General features: G+C 54.0%; 1 protein-coding gene across 1 annotated transcript; it reads left to right on the top strand.

Annotated features, from left to right (window-relative positions):
• The first annotated feature begins 560 nt into the window (after positions 1 to 560).
• LOC138514559 (olfactory receptor 8U9-like) lies at positions 561 to 1,511 on the top strand. Its single transcript, XM_069630021.1, has one exon. It carries the CDS (start codon positions 561 to 563, stop codon positions 1,509 to 1,511), a length of 951 nt encoding a protein of 316 aa, XP_069486122.1.
• Positions 1,512 to 18,811: the final 17,300 nt, after the last annotated feature.

Below are 18,811 nucleotides of genomic sequence, written 5' to 3'. Positions count from 1 at the left end.
TTACAACCAAGCAGGTCATCCTCATTTGTTACATCCATTCTACTCCCATGGACATTCATCAAGCATTTACAGAGATGGAAACACAAGTGTGGAACTTCCTTCCATCTGTTCTGTGTTTTCTGTTGCTTGCATACGCCAACATTCATCTATTTTGTTTCATCTGCCTTAGCTCCCAACCTCCTGCCTATCACTCAAAACACACACATCCCAGTAGTTGCCCAGTCTCCTAGTACCGTAAACCAGTTAGTCGACTGTTGGTGCCCTATTACTCACATATTAATAACATGTTTCCTGTTAACCACAATGTCATATTATGTCTTTGGTTTTTTTTATTTTATTAAAAATGTGTTTTTAGTGCTCACGCACCTTTACAAATTATTTCACATATTACAAATAATTATCGATGGACGAAACATAAAAAGAAAAAAAAATCTTCATATTAAAACAAGCATCTTTAGTCCTTCTAACATATGTATGTCTCTGCTTTGCTTCTGGTGCAATAACCACAACACTGATTTCAATCTCTTTTTCTTTCCAGGAGGGTTCTTCATTCTAGATTGATGCAAACAAGCAACCAGACTGAAGTGATTGAGTTTATTCTCTTAGGACTTACAGATGACCCTGTGTTGCAGGTTCCACTTTTCATGTTCTTTCTTTCTGTCTATGTCATTACTTTGATGGGCAACATCGGGATCATGGTGTTGATCAGCGTCACTCCGCGACTTCACACGCCCATGTACTTCCTGTTATGGAATTTGTCCTTTGTAGACACCTGTTTTTCCTCAGTGACTGTGCCCAACATGTTGATCAACATATTATCAGAGAGGAAGACAATTTCATTTTCAAGTTGTGCAGCACAAATGTTTATATACTTTACCATGGGAAGCGCAGAGGTATTCCTTTTGACAGTTATGGCTTATGACCGTTATACTGCTATCTGTAATCCATTGCTTTATTCAGTGATCATGAACAACAAAACCTGCATTTACCTTCTTGTTTTTATATATTCAATAGCCATCCTGAATGCGCTCACACATGCCATTTTCACTTTTACTTTGTCTTTTTGCGGGTCAAATATGATCACTCATTTTTGCTGTGATGTGCCTCCAATCCTGAAGCTCTCATGTTCTGACACTACCCTGAATGAGGTACTTCTCACTTCAGTGGCTGGTGGCCTCATTTTATTATGCCTCATCATTATCCTTGTATCTTATTCTTTCATTGTCTCTGCCATTTTAATGATTAGTTCCACTGATGGGCGATGGAGGACCTTCAGTACTTGTTCTTCACACTTTATCTGCATCACCTTATTTTTTGGCACTCTTGTCTTCATGTACGTCAAACCCACCTCAAGTCATTCAATGACGCAAGACAGAGTGGCATCTGTGTTTTATGCAGTTGTCATTCCCATGTTGAACCCTCTAATTTATAGCCTAAGAAACCAAGAAGTAAAAGGGGCGCTTGCAAAGGTCTGTGCCAAAAAACATCATATGCTGAATGCATTGCCATGACATTTATTTTTGTTTTTTCCAGGAATACGTTTTTTTGAGTTTTTGCGACTGATTTTGAAGATGCATTTACACATTTTCCAAGTAGATATTGACAGTTGTGTCTAGATATTTATTCTATATATTTTCAATATAGAAGTGGAGCAAATACGGTTTCTGGCTTTCTATGGAGCTATTGGATCAAAGCTACTTAATTATACGTGTCTATCTCTATTCACTTACTCCATGCTCCTTATCCAATACATTTTTTATTCCAGGCCAAACCACCACTTCCCAAAAACTCTACTGTTTTTATGTACCCAAAATTCTGATTGGCAATAATATCCCCTCAAATAACTGAGTGTAAGATCTCACAGATCCCTTTACACAGAGAAGCATCCAACCCTTGTCCTTAATGATTATGTCTCCTTTTTAGCCTCACTTTACCTATCTCTATACTTTGGCATCTACATCACATGGTTCATATCACAGTTGGAATTCCAATATTCAAGAAATATTCTGCTGCTCTTCGCTTCCCAACAAACTACTAACCTGTCTGTTGTTTCATTCCTTCTTCAAAGTCCTCATGTGGGAGGTTTTCAATAGGAACACCTACCTCTAATCAAGCATGTAGCTCCCTACAATTTTGTTCCTTTAAGCTCAATCCCATTTGGAATACCAGATTGCCACTAATCGTGTCTCATTGAAGTCCTTCAGAACCTAAAACCATGTTATCCACTTGAAAACATGGCCCATATATAAATAATCGAAACAATCCTTTCCCTTTACTCTTGCTACCTCTGTAGCACTCATATGAAATAGCATGACATTCGGCTTAATCCTCATCTATACCAGTTTAATACTTTTCTCTCTTCTAGTCTTTCTCCACAACTCTCTAGCGAATGACACACACGTTTTTCTTTTTCCCATTCTTCCCCGAACACTCTAGGAACATGTCATAAACATTGGAGTTTGATGCCAGCTTTCAAAAATCATTTGAAAATTAAATTAATTAACGACTTGACTTCCTTCCATTCTCACATCAATTGTATGCCCCCTTGTGCGTTCCCCAAAATCATACTCCTCGTTCTCTCTGTCCTACCTTTGCCTTCCGTTATTGCAGCAACTTCTACATGTCCACCTGTGTTGTCACCCCTGGTTCGTAAGCTTGCTATCACCAAGAATGTATTCTCAGGGAACATATTACCCCCAATGAAAACCCTTATCAGTAACCTATGTAGATTGGACCTCTGATACAGTAACTCCAATGGGCACATTCATAATCACGCTTTCGCTTAAGAATAGTACTGAACTTCAGCACATTCACTCAATTACCTCTAGGTAAATAGGCTGGAAGTCTTACATTGATGCTTATTACCACCTTAACTACAGGTCCCATCTCTCCAAAGGCAATACTCCCCTTTCCCTCCACCCCAACATTGGTTTTCATTATGACAGAAGCATGCAACTCTCACAGTGTCCCCTACGGTTTGCTACTGTCAGAAAGGTACACTCCAAATGTACATGTCACTCATTGACATCCCTCTTAAATACCCATGTAAATGATGTCCTGAGCTACTGAAATATCTGTTGGGTATTTTGTGTAGATTTAGGGCCTAGCGGTATTTTCTTACCACCAAAAACAAAAATAATTTAGCAATAATCACCCCTTGCATTTAGATTGGGTTTGGTATTATAATGGTATAGTGGCTATGCATTATTTCAGTACACAAATACATTTGGTTGGTATACATTTCGTTGTGCTATAGTGATGAGCATGATTTTCGGTTCTACTGTGGTACCCAATATACAAAACCCCCTTTTTCTTGCTTGGTCTGTTCGTGTGATTACTAGAGACCTTGGGCCTACATTTTATGGATACCACAATTTTCACATATAGCATTCACCAACCCCTGTGGTATTATCACTAATTTATTTACATTAGTGAAATTATGTTTCCATGGAGTATTCACAATAAGATGTGGTATTATCACTTATTTATTTACATTAGTGAGATTATGTTTCCATGGAGTATTCACAACAACATGTGGTATTATCATTAATTTATTTACATTAGTGAGACTATGTTTCCATAGGCCTCTCTCTGCTGATTCATATACGCTCAGCACACTATTGCATTATATTCCATTCAGAAGCCACACACACATACCCTGAGTGGAATCACGCACACGGCTATTTATAATTGCTCATAACATTACTTCATCTGCATAGGAAGTTTGGCACATATATCACCTAATAACCTTCCCTTTTATTATGTGATATAGGCTAAATGCACCAGAGAAAAATAGAAGTAGGAAAAAAAAAACTTTACACAGGCTGTGATTTATAGCAGATTCATTTCAAAATAATACATTACCAGCTTTGCGAGGCAGTCTTTTCTAGAATAAACAGAAGAGAGACAAGTGCAAAAATACTAGACATTTCACTTTGCAACAATAAAAAGAACAGTCATTTTGATGGCAATATTATAAAGTGGCATTTGAACACCAGAGAATTCCCTATCGCTACACTGCCTGTCTAATAGTAGATCATCCGTCCGGCAGTCACAGCAATCTCGCTCCATTTGTATATTTACCAGCTATATGTAGCTTTTCGGCACACAAAGTCTCCTGGCTTGTCGTCTTTTGGCAGTGACCCAGGGCTCTCTTTTTTCTTTCTTCAAAGCACCCAGTGAGAACATGCAGTTCAATCTGCTATCTGCATTTCTCAAGCCTATGCCAAGTGACTAGGAAACCCCAGTCTCTGAAGGTCAGTGGTCCAGCTCCTCACAGCCACAGTACAGAGGCGACCTCACTGCAACCCCGCAAAATGTCTTCTCCCTCTCCTTCTCCCCGAGCTGCTTCAAGAAACATCTGTTACAGCCCCTAAGGTGACGTGTCACCAATCAAAATACACAATAGTCTACCCTCCTTCCTCAACAATGGCTCACTTTTCCAGTAGCAACTGTATCTAACTGATTTCCTGCTATTCGAATGTATGCTTCCTGCAAAGACCGTGGACAGAGCAAAGAAAGAGAAAGAAAAAAAAAATCTGAACACACGTTTAAAATGAATCTCAGCCTGCCTCATTTTGCATATGGAGAACACATTATAATGTTAAGGAGTTAACATTGTGTTAGTATTTGTTAATCAAGTTAATTAATTAAGTATCTAATGTTTCTCCTGTAATTGAGGCATTTCAGGTGAGAAAAAAAATATGGTGTTCTTTTAACATAGATAGCCTGTCTTCATATACCTGTCCATATGTTACCCTGGCAACACATGGCTTGCTGTACCACCTTACAGCAATACTGTGATCCCATGCAGTGGTGCTGCACTCCAAAACATGCTAAATTATACTACATACCCTCCTTTTTCTGAGAATTTGGCCATGGTCCAAGCCACAATTGGAAGAAACCCAACTTGCTCCCTTTCTTCTTTTAAAATGTATGTATATTGGGATATCTTTCTCTCCCCGTTGTATCTACTAACACGAGCAACATCTTCATTTTCACTGACAAAACAATCAACCATTCTCCCATTATTAACACCAGGACAGCTAAACCCACTATAGAGCGTTCCCCCCAGGTTCCCCAATTAAACCTTTCCACTTCTATTATACCAAGGTTACTAACTGTAATATTATTATTTCTCAGCTTCATCTTCACCACATGCTTCTCTTTATGTTTCAATAAGAACTCCACATCCGGGACTATTGGAAATGCATCCCTTTGAAAAAATTCTATATTTTCTACTTGGCTTTCCCAAATGTCATTCGTAACATGAAATAGTGTTCAACCTCCATTCGACACAATTGTGTCCTTTGGAACCTGTAAGTAAAATACATTATATTTCACCTGTTTGACCACAAATGTTCCATGATTCAAATGAACTACTGTAAAGTTTTTCATACAGGAGCTGACCAACCATTTACCTTTGACCATCTTAGCTTGTGCCAATTCTTCACCCCCCATATTGCTATTAATTACTTCACATCCTTCTGATATACTTGGGTCAGATTTCAAACCACAAATAGCGTCTGTAGCATCAGGAATAAACGGTTTACTTGGGCACACATAATTTTGTTCTCTAAATTTCACACAAGTTTCCAAATTTGGTATCAAGTAAACCTCAGGCTCCCATGACTGAAATGCCACCACTTCTGGAGTCTTAATCTTAATAAATATGTCCTCTTGCCAAAACCCCACATTGTGTACCCACTTGGTTTGATAAATGAGTTCAGGTGCTACATACGGGATACATAGTAAAAATCCTATTTCCAATCTTTCCAAGTCCACATATAATGGCATTGCATTACCCATTTCAAATGCAATTTTTACCTGTACCACATCAATCTCCCGCCTGGTCAACCTTTCTATCATTTGATGAATAATATCCTGTGAAATGAAGTACAATGGTATATGTCCTTGAATCAGTTGTTAAATTGCACTTTGAACTTCTCTCATGTAATTCGTTAACAGTCTATCAACAGGACTCATTATATTCAAGATTTCACTCAGTGTTCTGTCATGCTTAATAATCAATTTAGTCGCCCGTTGCATTACATCTGCTTGTTCATTCAATATGATCGCAGTTTCATTTATGAACCTTACTTGTTCATCTAATCCCCCTCTAATTCCATCTAAAGTTTTTTGTATTATCTCCAGGTCAAAACTCAATTGGTATGCTTTAGTACTCAGCGTCCCTACTGAAATGGCATTGGCTGTTGACATTGTGGTACCTATTATGGCTCCAATTATAGACATTACCAATGAGGCTGCAAGCATCACTGCTCCTCTTTTTCCTCTCCTCTTCTTAATGTCTGCTGAATTCACAAATGTTTTCTCCAATTGCATTAACATATCTCTTATTGACTGCTTAGCGTCCTCTTTTCTTAGTTCCAGCCACTCTTTAGTTTGCTCAGCTTTAATTCCAGTATTGTTAAAATGTTTTTCTATCAGAGTATCAGGATTCAATCGTACGTAAATGTTCTGGAAAATCATCCTTCTATCACTCATGATGAATCCTGGTGCTTCTTCTACTGCAATACCAGATGCTGGTCCAGGCTCAATGACAACCTGTGTTTCTACAGTTTTGAAGTTCCCTCCGAATGTCATCATAACTATCCATATTGTTGACGTCATCATCAATGCTGATTGCTTTGTAGCCTTGGTCTTCACCCCCTTCCGGGGCTTTTCCGGATTCCGTCCGCGTGGACTCAAGGACTCCATCATCAAAATGTGTTAATATTCTAAATCAAATACAAAGGAAACAAATTAAGTATATAGCATAATACTAACTTCACCCTTTTGCCAAAAATAAAACATGCTTTGCAAAACATTTCGCTCTTTTCCTCTCGCTTTCTGAAATTAAGCACTTGTTAAAGAGAAAACAAACATACATAAAATAGCATTCAACATTTAGGGGCCGATTCATGGAACAAACGTGCGCCGAAAATCTTTGCGCAAGCAGGCGCAAGCAGGCGCAAGCAGGCGCAAGCGCAAAAAAATAGGTGCGCGCGCACGCGTGCGATTCATGGAAGTCCCTGCGCGTGTTTTCCTCGGGATGTGCGCCAAACCCGTGCATGGCGCACACGTCACTGCAACATCCCGAACGGCGTGCGCGACGCGCACAGTGAAAGCGCACAACCTCGGCGCATACACCAGAAAGTGGCCAGAACACGGGGCGTAACGCGCGGAATGGGGAACAACGCGCGAAAATAAGGGCGTAACTGGGGATGTACTGCAGGGAACCAGACAGAACGCTCACACGCACTCGAACCACACGTATTCATGGAATCAAATAGGGCATAGCCACGCACAGCCAAAGACACGCACAAGCCGAAACACGTCCGCCACACGAAGGCAGACGGTAGCGTCCCTGCGCATTACAAAAGTGGCAACATACAGCAATTGGGCCTGTGCGAGCGGGGCACGTGTATTTCGGGGGTGCGCGGGAAGTTACACACGCGATTGAGCGGGGTACGTGTATTTCGGGGGTGCGCGGGATGTTACACACACGATTGAGCGGGGTACATGTATTTCGGGGTTGCGCGGAAGTTACACACGCGATTGAGCGGGGTACGTGTATTTCGGGGGTGTGTGGGAAGTTACACACGCGATTGAGCGAGGTACGTGTATTTCAGGGGTGCGTGGGAAGTTACACACGCGATTGAGTGGGGTACGTGTATTTCGGGGGTGCGCGGGAAATTACACACGCGATTGAGCGGGATACGTGTATTTCGGGGTTGCGCGGGAAGTTACACACGCGATTGAGCGGGGTACGTGCATATCAGGGGTGCGCGGAAAGTATCACATGCGATTCCATCAGGGAACGTGTATTACAGGGGTGCGCGGGAAGTTCCACACGCAAATGTCCAGGCTACGTGTATTTCGGGGTGCGCGGGAAGTTACACACGCGATTGAGCGGGGTACGTGTATTTCGGGGTTGCGCGGGAAGTTCCACACGCGATTGAGCGGGGTACGTGTATTTCGGGGGTGCGCGGGAAGTCACACACGCGATTGAGCAGGGTACGTGTATTTCGGGGGTGCGCGGAAAGTTACACACGCGATTGAGCGGGGTACGTGTATTTTGGGGTTGCGCGGGAAGTCACACACGCGATTGAGCGGGGTACGTGTATTTCGGGGATGCGCGGGAAGTTACACACGCGATTGAGCGGGGTACGTGCATTTCAGGGGTGCGCGGAAAGTATCACACGCGATTCCATCAGGGTACGTGTATTACAGGGGTGCACGGGGAGCACCACACGTGAATTGCACGTGTGAGTCCTCCCAGGTGTTCCTTCTACACCCTCCACGGCCCCTGCAGGCACCCCATCCAACACGGTCGTGCCCCCCAGCCAACCCACATGTCAACTTGAACTACTGCCCACCAACGCATGTCCTCCTGCACCCCCAGCCACCAGGGGCACCCTCCACCAGGCCCCCACCCATGTCTCCCACCACCCCCACCCCCAAGCACTGTGGGGCACCCTCCACCAGGCCCCCACCCATGTCTCCCACCACCCCCACCCCCCAGCAGTGCAGGGGCACCCTCCATCAGGCCCCCACCCATGTCCAACTCATGTCCCCACCACCCCCACCCCCCAGCACTGTGGGGCACCTGCCAGCAGGCCCCCACCCATGTCCAACAGATGTTCCCCACCACCCCCACCCCCCAGCACTGTGGGGTACCTGCAAGCAGGCCCCCACCCTGTCTCCCACCACCCCCACCCCCCAGCACTGTGGGGCACCTGCCAGCAGGCCCCCACTCATGTCCAACTCATGTTCCCCAACACCCCCACCCCCCAGCACTGTGGGGCACCTGCCAGCAGGCCCCTACCCATGTACAACTCATGTTCCCCACCACCCCCACCCCCCAGCACTGTGGGGCACCTGCCAGCAGGCCCCCACCCATGTCTCCCACCAACCCCACCCCCCAGCACTGCAGGGGCACCCTCCACCAGGCCCCCACCCATGTCCAACTCATGTCTCCCACCACCCCCACCCCCCAGCAGTGCAGGGGCACCCTCCACCAGGCCCCCACCCATTCCTCCCACCAGCCCCACCCCCCACCCATGTCCAACTCATATTCCCCACCACCACCACCCCCCAGCTGTGCAGGGGACCCTTCACCAGGCCCCCACCCATGTCCAACTCATGTCTCCCACCACCCCCACCCCCCAGCACTGTGGGGCACCTGCCAGCATGCCCCCACCCATGTCCAACTCATGTTCCCCACCACCCCCACCCCCACCCACCAGCACAGTGGGGCACCTGCCAGCAGGCCCCCACCCATGTCCAACTCATGTCTCCCACCACCCCCACCCCCCAGCAGTGCAGGGGCACCCTCCACCAGGCCCCCACCCATGTCTTCCACCACCCCCACCCCCCAGCACTTTGGGGCACCTACCAGCAGGCCCCCACCCATGTCCAACTCATGTTCCCCACCACCCCCACCCCCCAGCAGTGCAGGGGCACCCTCCAACAGGCCCCCACCCATGTCCAATTCATGTCTCCCACCACCCCCACCCCCCAGCACTGTGGGGCACCTGCCAGCAGGCCCCCACCCATGTCCAAATCATGTTCCCCACCACCCCCACCCCCCAGCACTGTGGGGCACCTGCCAGCAGGCAACCACCCATGTCTCCCACCACCCCCACCCCCCAGGAGTGCAGGGGCACCTCCACCAGGCCCCCACCCATGTTCAACTCATATCCCCACCACCCCCACCCCCCAGCAGTGCAGGGGCACCCTCCACCAGGCCCCCATCCATGTCCAACTCATGTTCCCCACCACCCCCACCCCCCAGCACTGTGGGGAACCCTCCACCAGGCCCCCACCCATGTCTCCCACCACCCCCACCCCCCAGCAGTGCAGGGGCACCCTCCACCAGGCCCCCACCCATGTCTCCCACCACCCCCACCCCCCAGCAGTGCAGGGGCACCCTCCACCAGGCCCCCACCCATGTCCAACTCATGTCTCCCACCACCCCACCCCCCAGCAGTGCAGGGGCACCCTCCACCAGGCCCCCACCCATGTCCAACTCATGTCTACCACCACCCCCACCCCACAGCAGTGCAGGGGCACCCTCCACCAGGCCCCCACCCATGTCCAACTCATGTTCCCCACCACCCCCACCCCCCAGCACTGTGGGGCACCCTCCACCAGGCCCCCACCCATGTCTCCCACCACCCCCACCCCCCAGCAGTGCAGGGGCACCCTTCACCAGGCCCCCACCCATGTCTCCCACCACCCCCACCCCCCAGCACTGTGGGGCACCTGCCAGCAGGCCCCCACCCATGTCCAATTCATGTTCCCCACCATCCCCACCCCCCAGCAGTGCAGGGGCACCCTCCACCAGGCCCCCACCCATGTCCAACTCATGTCTCCCACCACCCCCACCCCCCAGCACTGTGGGGCACCTGCCAGCAGGCCCCCACCCATGTCCAACTCATGTTCCCCACCACCCCCACCCCCCAGCACTGTGGGGCACCTGCCAGCAGGCCCCCACCCATGTCTCGCACCACCCCCACCATCCAGCAGTGCATTGGCACCCTCCACCAGGCCCCCACCCATGTCTCCCACCACCCCCACCCCCCAGCAGTGCAGGGGCACCCTCCACCAGGCCCCCACCCATGTCCAACTCATGTCTCCCACCACCCCCACCCCCCAGTAGTGCAGGGGACCCTCCACCAGGCCCCCACCCATGTCCAACTCATGTCTCCCACCACCCCCACCCCCCAGCACTGTGGGGCACCTACCAGCAGGCCCCCACCCATGTCCAACTCATATTCCCCACCACCCCCACCCCCCAGCAGTGCAGGGGACCCTCCACCAGGCCCCCACCCATGTCCAACTCATGTCTCCCACCACCCCCACCCCCCAGCACTGTGGGGCACCTGCCAGCAGGCCCCCACCCATGTCCAACTCATGTTCCCCACCACCCCCACCCCCCCGCAGTGCATGGGCACCCTCCACTAGGCCCCCACCCATGTCCAACTCATGTCTCCCACCACCCCCACCCCCCAGCACTGTGGGGCACCTGCCAGCAGGCCCCCACCCATGTCCAACCCATGTTCCCCACCACCCCCACCCCCCAGCACTGTGGGGCACCTGCCAGCAGGCCCCCACCCATGTCTCCCACCACCCCCACCCTCCAGCAGTGCAGGGGCACCCTCCACCAGGCCCCACCCATGTCTCCCACCACCCCACCCCCCAGCAGTGCAGGGGCACCCTCCACCAGGCCCCCAGCCATGTCCAGCTCATGTCTCCCACCACCCCCACCCCCAGCAGTGCAGGGGCACTCTTCACCAGGCCCCCACCCATGTCCAACTCATGTCTCCCACCACCCCCACCCCGCAGCAGTGCAGGGGCACCCTCCACCAGGCCCCCACCCATGTCCAACTCATGTTCCCCACCACCCCCACCCCCCAGCACTGTGGGGCACCCTCCACCAGGCCCCCACCCATGTCTCCCACCACCCCCACCCCCCAGCAGTGCAGCAGCACCCTCCACCAGGCCCCCACCCATGTCTCCCACCACCCCCACCCCCCAGCAGTGCAGGGGCACCCTCCACCAGGCCCCCACCCATGTCCAACTCATGTCTCCCACCACCCCACCCCCCAGCAGTGCAGGGGCACCTTCCACCAGGCCCCCACCCATGTCCAACTCATGTCTCCCACCACCCCCACCCCCAGCGGTGCAGGGGCACCCTCCACCAGGCCCCCACCCCTGTCCAACTCATGTTTTCCCACCACCCCCACCCCCAGCACTGTGGGGCACCCTCCACCAGGCCCCCACCCATGTCTCCCACCACCCCCACCCCCCAGCAGTGCAGGGGCACCCTCCACCAGGCCCCCACCCATGTCCAACTCATGTCTCCCACCACCCCCAGCAGTGCAGGGGCACCCTCCACCAGGCCCCCACCCATGTCCAACTCATGTCTCCCACCACCCCCACCCCCCAGCAGTGTAGGCACCCTCCACCAGGCCCCCACCCATGTCTCCCACCACTCCCACCCCCCAGCAGTGCAGGGGCACCCTCCACCAGGCCCCCACCCATGTCTCCCACCACCCCCACCCCCCAGCAGTGCAGGGGCACCCTCCACCAGGCCCCCACCCATGTCCAACTCATGTTTCCCAACACCCCCACCCTCCAGCAGTGCACGGGCACCCTCCACCAGCCCCCCACCCATGTCCAACTCATGTCTCCCACCACCCCCACCCCCCAGCAGTGCAGGGGCACCCTCCACCAGGCCCACACCCATGTCCAACTCATGTTCCCCACCACCCCCACCCCCCAGCACTGTGGGGCTAACCCTCCACCAGGCCCCCACCCATGTCTCCCACCACCCCCAACCCCCAGCAGTGCAGGGACACCCTCCACCAGGCCTCCAGCCATGTCTCCCACCACCCCCACCCCCCAGCAGTGTAGGGGCACCCTCCACCAGGCCCCCTCCCATGTCCAACTCATGTCCCCCACCACCCCCACCCCCCAGCAGTGCAGGGGCACCCTCCACCAGGCCCCCAGTCATGTCCAACTCATGTCTCCCACCACCCTCACCCCCCAGCAGTGCAGGGGTACCCTCCAACAGGTCCCCACCCATGTCTCCCACCACCCCCACCCCCCAGCAGTGCAGGGGCACCCTCCACCAGGCCCCCACCCATGTATCCCACCACCCCCACCCCGCAGCAGTGCAGGGGCACCCTCCACCAGGCCCCCACCCATGTCCAACTCATGTCTCCCTCCACCCCCACCCCCCAGCAGTGCAGGGGCACCCTCCACCAGGCCCCCACCCATGTCTAACTCATGTCTCCCACCACCCCCACCCCCAGCACTGTGGGGCACCTGCCAGCAGGCCCCCACCCATGTCCAACTCATGTTCCCCACCACCCCCACCCCCCAGCACTGTGGGGCACCTGCCAGCAGGCCCCCACCCATGTCCAACTCATGTCTCCCACCACCTCCACCCCCCAGCATTGCAGGTGCACCCTCCACCAGGCCCCCACCCATGTCTCCCACCACCCTCACCCCCCAGCACTGTGGGGCACCTGCCAGCAGGCCCCAACTCATGTTCCCCAGCCGACATGTCATCACAATCTAGATCCCTGGTCCCTATGGTCAGCCTCCAAATGCAAAACAGCCACCTGAGTATTGCATCCACCCACTCTGAAATGGCAATTACATGACAGAACACCAATTCCAAGTTTCGAAACAAACACATGTCCCTCACATACACCCAATGGGTGTCAGTGAATCTCAAAACTCATATCATGATATGCATGAAACCAATGAGATGATACTACACATTGAAGTTCGATAAAAAAATATGTATTAAAGGAAACATAAATAGATTCAAAAATAAAGAAACAGAAATGGGAATGTACAGAAATGAAAAGAAGCATGTCCGTGAAAAAAAGCAAAAGCAAAAATCATAATCCAAAGTAATGGTGTCCAAAGTCAATGTCCACAAAAGAAAATCCAATGGGAAATAATAATTGAAAGCCATTGCTCCATGGGTAAATTGTGAAAGTGAAATAAAATCCAACAGTGAACTATGTACAGACGAACAAGCCAGGGTCCATTGTCCCAACCAAAGAAATGAAACCTATCTAACAACACTAACTAATGAAATAAACTATATACAAAAATGTGGCCAATGTCCAAAAGGTACAAAAAAAATCAAAAAACAAAGGAAACCTAACACTAACTACATAACTATTTACATGGGCAGTGGGCTAGTCCAACGGCTCACTGGATGTTGTCATGGGCCAGGGCATCATCGAACTCCTGTTCAATGGCTTGGAGGCGGGCATGTTCCCTGGCCCCGAGGTCTCGCAGGGATAAAGCAGTGTCCAGCTCCAACTCCCTGCGAAGACCCTCGAGGCACTCAGCCCGCCTCAGCGCCCTCCACATGGAGTTCTCCGCCCTGACCATTGTGAGACGTTCCTCCTCTGCCCGCTGCCGCTCCGCACCTATCTGCTGGCCCAACCGCTCCCACACGGAAGCCACTCCCATTCCAGGGTTCTCCTGCCCTCCGGCCGATGCCTGCACCCCTGATGTTGATGGCCCCGAGCCATGATGCCTCCCACGTCGAGCCTGCCGCTGCCTCCGACGCAACTGCCTGTGCCAGAACGACGGCATCCAGGCTGATGGAATCCACCGATGCCGTCGTGCACGTGCCCTGCCCGATGATGCCGTCACATCCTCCATCTGTTGGGGTCCAGTTGCTGGTGTGTCCAACCCTGCTGGACCTCCGACTCCCGACTATGGCAGGGATGGGATCCCCACCGAGCCGGCTGCATTGGTCGGGGCAGGTCCACAGGGGGCCCTGGTGGCATCTGGGCCGGAAAACGGCATGGAGAACGACTGGTGCATAGTCTCCACAGAGGAGGAGAGGGTCGCCAGATTGGCCGACACATGTAGGAAACCCCCGACCATGGCCGTTCCCAACTGGGCCACGTCGGCACGGTGCTCTCCGTGATGACGTGCATGCTCCTCCCAGGAAGCACGCACCTCATCATGAATTGCACCTGTGCGCAACGCGACACCAATCAGGACCTTCTTCATACAGCCAGGGGTCCCCTCGTCCGCAAGTGGAGGTGAGTCAGATGACATGGACATCCCCCCTACCTGCGGACGGGCCTGGGATGGGGCATCCCTGCTGGTGCATGGTGGTGCAGTCACAGTGTCAGGGACAGTGACATGCACAGGCCCCTCCACGGCGACCTGTGCTGCCTCCTGCCCCTGGACTGCAACACTTGCACCAGCAGGGATGCCCCCACCAGGCCCCATGTGCGCCTCAGTAGCGGCCTCCTCCTCCTCTGTGGAAACCACCAACCTGGATGGCTCCACCCCGTCTTCCGCCATTGCAAGCCCCTGTGGGGGCTCACCCACCCCTTCCGCTGCAGCCGTGAGGGCATCCCCGCCGCTTTGCTCCACAGAGCCGCCTCCGCCCTCTTCTTCACGTGGCGCTGTGTAGAGGGAGACATAGAACACAAGCATCAGGGTACTGTACAATGGTCCCCTAGACAGGAAGCAATAGCAGATGAGTGGCACTGTCAAAGATCACTTCCATCATGTCCCTCCACAACACCTGGCTCAGTGCAGGTAAAACACATGCGGTAACAGGCATGGCGCATGCTATGGACATTAGCATACATGTCCAAGGGATTCTTGGAACATACAATGTTGTTTTGGAACTCACATGCATCATGGGCCATGCCTATCACATGCACACACTTCACCCTAGTTTCATCCATCTGGCCTCTTACACCACAGACACAGTGGATACAAGGATGACTAGTGAACCTGAACATTGCGACAGCCATGTATCATGCATCCCTGGCATTCACAAGTCACAGACACACAGGTCAGACACACAGACATGGACAGCATACATGTACATGACATCAGCACCCATCCCTCACCCACACCCATGTCCAGGAACAGAGACTGGCATGCTTTCATGTGGCCATTCCTCATAGGGCAACCCATGTTGCATTTGAACACATGCACCAACCGTGTGGTTCACACATTACTGGTCTCACATGCATGATGTCCCTGCACACACACATGCATACATGGCCTATGTCACACATACAGGCAAGTATCAGACAACCAGCACACTGCGACATGCCCTGTCTCACACAGCAATGCTTGGCCACTTACCGCTCAACTCCAGACGGGTCTGCCTCTCAAGGATCTGGGCGTGGAGCGCTGGGCCTACGCGTTCCAGGACCCACATCTGGATGGGACTCATGCGACCCCGACCCCCCTCCACGAGGCGCCGGGCCTTCAAGAGGGTCCTGGACCTGCAGTCATCCCAGTGCTTCTTGACATGTTGGTAGTCGCGGACTGCCACCCCCTCCGCGTTGATGGCAGTCACGATGTCCGTCCAGATCCGAGTCCGTCCTTCCTTGTTGGCGCACTTACTTCCGAAGAGGGCATCATACTGCCCCAGGACTTGCTCCACCAGGACACCAACTTCGGTGGCAGTGAAGCTGGTGCCCCTCTGCCTCTCTGGCCGGGGGTTGCCAGTGGTGCCAGATGTTTCAGTGCCCGACATGGCAACCTCAGAGGCAGGAGTGGGTGGGCAACTGGGTCCTGGGGCTGGGCTGTGGAGCGATGGTATCCCAGTCGGGAGTCTTCTGTTCCAGCAGGGGACTGCACGTCATCTCGAATGGCTCGTTGACCACGTCAGCCTGCTGGGACAGGTCACCCAGTCCGGATTCCTCCGTTTGCTGGGGCTTGCAACGACCCCCTCCTCAACTGAACCCCCTACGCGCCAGTCGTCCTCCGTGCCATCTTCCCACCCATCAGTCACCTGGGCCCACAGTGCTGGGGGGTGGGGGGGTGGGAGACATGGGTGGGGGGCTGCTGGCAGGTGCCCCACAGTGCTGGGGGGTGGGGGTGGTGGGAGACATGGGTGGGGGCCTGGTGGAGGGTGACCCTGCACTGCTGGGGGGTGGAGGTGGTGGGGGACATGGGTGGGGGCCTGGTGGAGGGTGACCCTGCACTGCTGGGGGTGGGGGTGGTGGGAGACATGGGTGGGGGCCTGGTGGAGGGTGACCCTGCACTGCTGGGGGGTGGGGGTGGTGGGAGACATGGGTGGGGGCCTGCTGGCAGTTGCCCCACAGTGCTGGGGGGGTGGGGGTGGTAGGAGACATGGTGGGGGCCTGCTGACAGGTGCCCCACAGTGCTGGGGGTGGGGGGGGGTAGGAGACATGGTTGGGGGCCTGCTGGCAGGTGCACCACACTGCTGTGGGGTGTGGGTGGTGGGAAACATGGGTGGGGGCCTGGTGAAGGGTGAACCTGCACTGCTGGGGGGTGGGGTTGGTGGGAGACATGGGTGGGGGCCTGGCAGAGGGTGACCCTGCACTGCTGGGGGGTGGGGGTGGTGGGAGACATGGGTGGGGGCCTGGTGAAGGGTGACTCTGTACTGCTGGGGGGTGGGGGTGGTAGGGAACATGAGTTGGACATGGGTTGGGGCCTGCTGGCAGGTGCCCCACAGTGCTGGGGGGTGGGGGTGGTGGGAGACATGGGTGGGGGCCTGCTGGCAGGTGCCCCACAGTGCTGGGGGTTGGGGGGGTGGGAGACATGGGTGGGGGCCTGCTGGCAGGTGCCCCACAGTGCTGGGGGGTGGGGTTGGTGGGAGACATGGGTGGGGGCCTGGTGGAAGGTGACCCTGCACTGCTGGGGGCCGGGGGTGGTGGGAGACATGGGTGGGGGCCTGGTGGAGGGTGACCCTGCCCTGCTGGGGGGTGGGGGTGGTGGGAGACATGGGTGGGGGCCTGGTGGAGGGTGACCCTGCACTGCTGGGGGGTGGGGTGGTGGGGAACATGAGTTGTACATGGGTGGGGTCCTGCTGGCAGGTGCCCCACAGTGCTGGGGGGTGGGGTGATTGGGAACATGAGTTGGACATGGGTGGGGGCCTGCTGGCAGGTGCCCCACAGTGCTGGGGGTGGGGGTGGTGGGGAACATGAGTTGGACATGGGTGGGGGCCTGCTGGCAGGTGCCCCACAGTGCTGTGGGGTGGGGGTGGTGGCGAACATGAGTTGGACATGGGTGGGGGCCTACTGTCAGGTGCCCCACAGTGCTGGGGGGTGGGGGTGGTGGGGAACATGAGTTGGACATGGGTGGGGGCCTGCTGGCAGGTGCCCCACAGTGCTGGGGGGTGGGGTGGTGGGGAACATGAGTTGGACATGGGTGGGGGCCTGCTGGCAGGTGCCCCACAGTGCTGGGGGTGGGGGTGGTGGGAGACATGGGTGGGGGCCTGGTGGAGGGTGACCCTGCACTGCTGGGGGGTGGGGGTGGTGGGAGACATGGGTGGGGGCCTGGTGGAGGGTGACCCTGCACTGCTGGGGGGTGGGGGTGGTGGGAGACATGAGTTGGACATGGGTGGGGGCCTGCTGGCAGGTGCCCCACAGTGCTGGGGGGTGGGGGTGGTGGGAGACATGGGTGGGGGCCTGGTGGAGGGTGCCCCTGGTGGCTGGGGGTGCAGGGGGACATGCGTTGGTGGGCAGTAGTGCAAGTTGACATGTGGGTTGGCTGGGGGGCGTGGCCATGGTGAATGGGGTGCCTGCAGGACATGTGCAGGGTAGGCCCCTGTCGTGTGAGCCACCTGCAGGGGCCATGGAGGGTGTAGAGGGAACACCTGGGAGGACCCACACATGCAATTCACGTGTGGTGCTCCCTGCGCACCCCTGTAATACACGTACCCTGATGGAATCGCGTGTGGAACTTCCCGCACACCCCTGGAATACACGTACCCTGCTGATGTTGCATGTGAAACTTCCCCCGCACCCTGAAATACACGTACCCTGATGAAATCACGTGTGGAACTTCCCGCGCACCCCTGTAATACATGTACCCTGATGGAATCGCGTGTGGAACTTCCCGCGCACCCCTAGAATACACGTACCCTGCTGATGTTGCGTGTGAAACTTCCCCTGCGCCCCGAAATACACGTACCCTGATGAAATCGCGTGTGGAACTTCCCGCACAACCCTGTAATACACGTACCCTGATGGAATCGCGTGTGGAACTTCCCGCGCACCCCTGGAATACACGTACCCTGCTGATGTCGCGTGTGAAACTTCCCCCACACCCCGAAATACACGTACCCTGATGGAATCGCGTGTGGAACTTCCCACGCACCCCTGGAATACACGTACCCTGCTGATGTCGCGTGTGAAACTTCCCCCGCACCCTGAAATACAAGTACCCTTCTGAAATCGCGTGTGGAACTTCCCGCGCACCCCTGAAATACACGTACCCTGCTGAAATTGCGTGTAGAACTTCCCGCGCACCCCTGAGATACACC

Source organism: Ambystoma mexicanum, chromosome 12 (genome assembly GCF_040938575.1).
Source record: "Ambystoma mexicanum isolate Mex_15411 chromosome 12, UKY_AmexF1_1, whole genome shotgun sequence".
Lineage (NCBI taxonomy): Eukaryota > Metazoa > Chordata > Amphibia > Caudata > Ambystomatidae > Ambystoma > Ambystoma mexicanum.
This window is presented reverse-complemented; position numbering and strand designations above follow the sequence as displayed.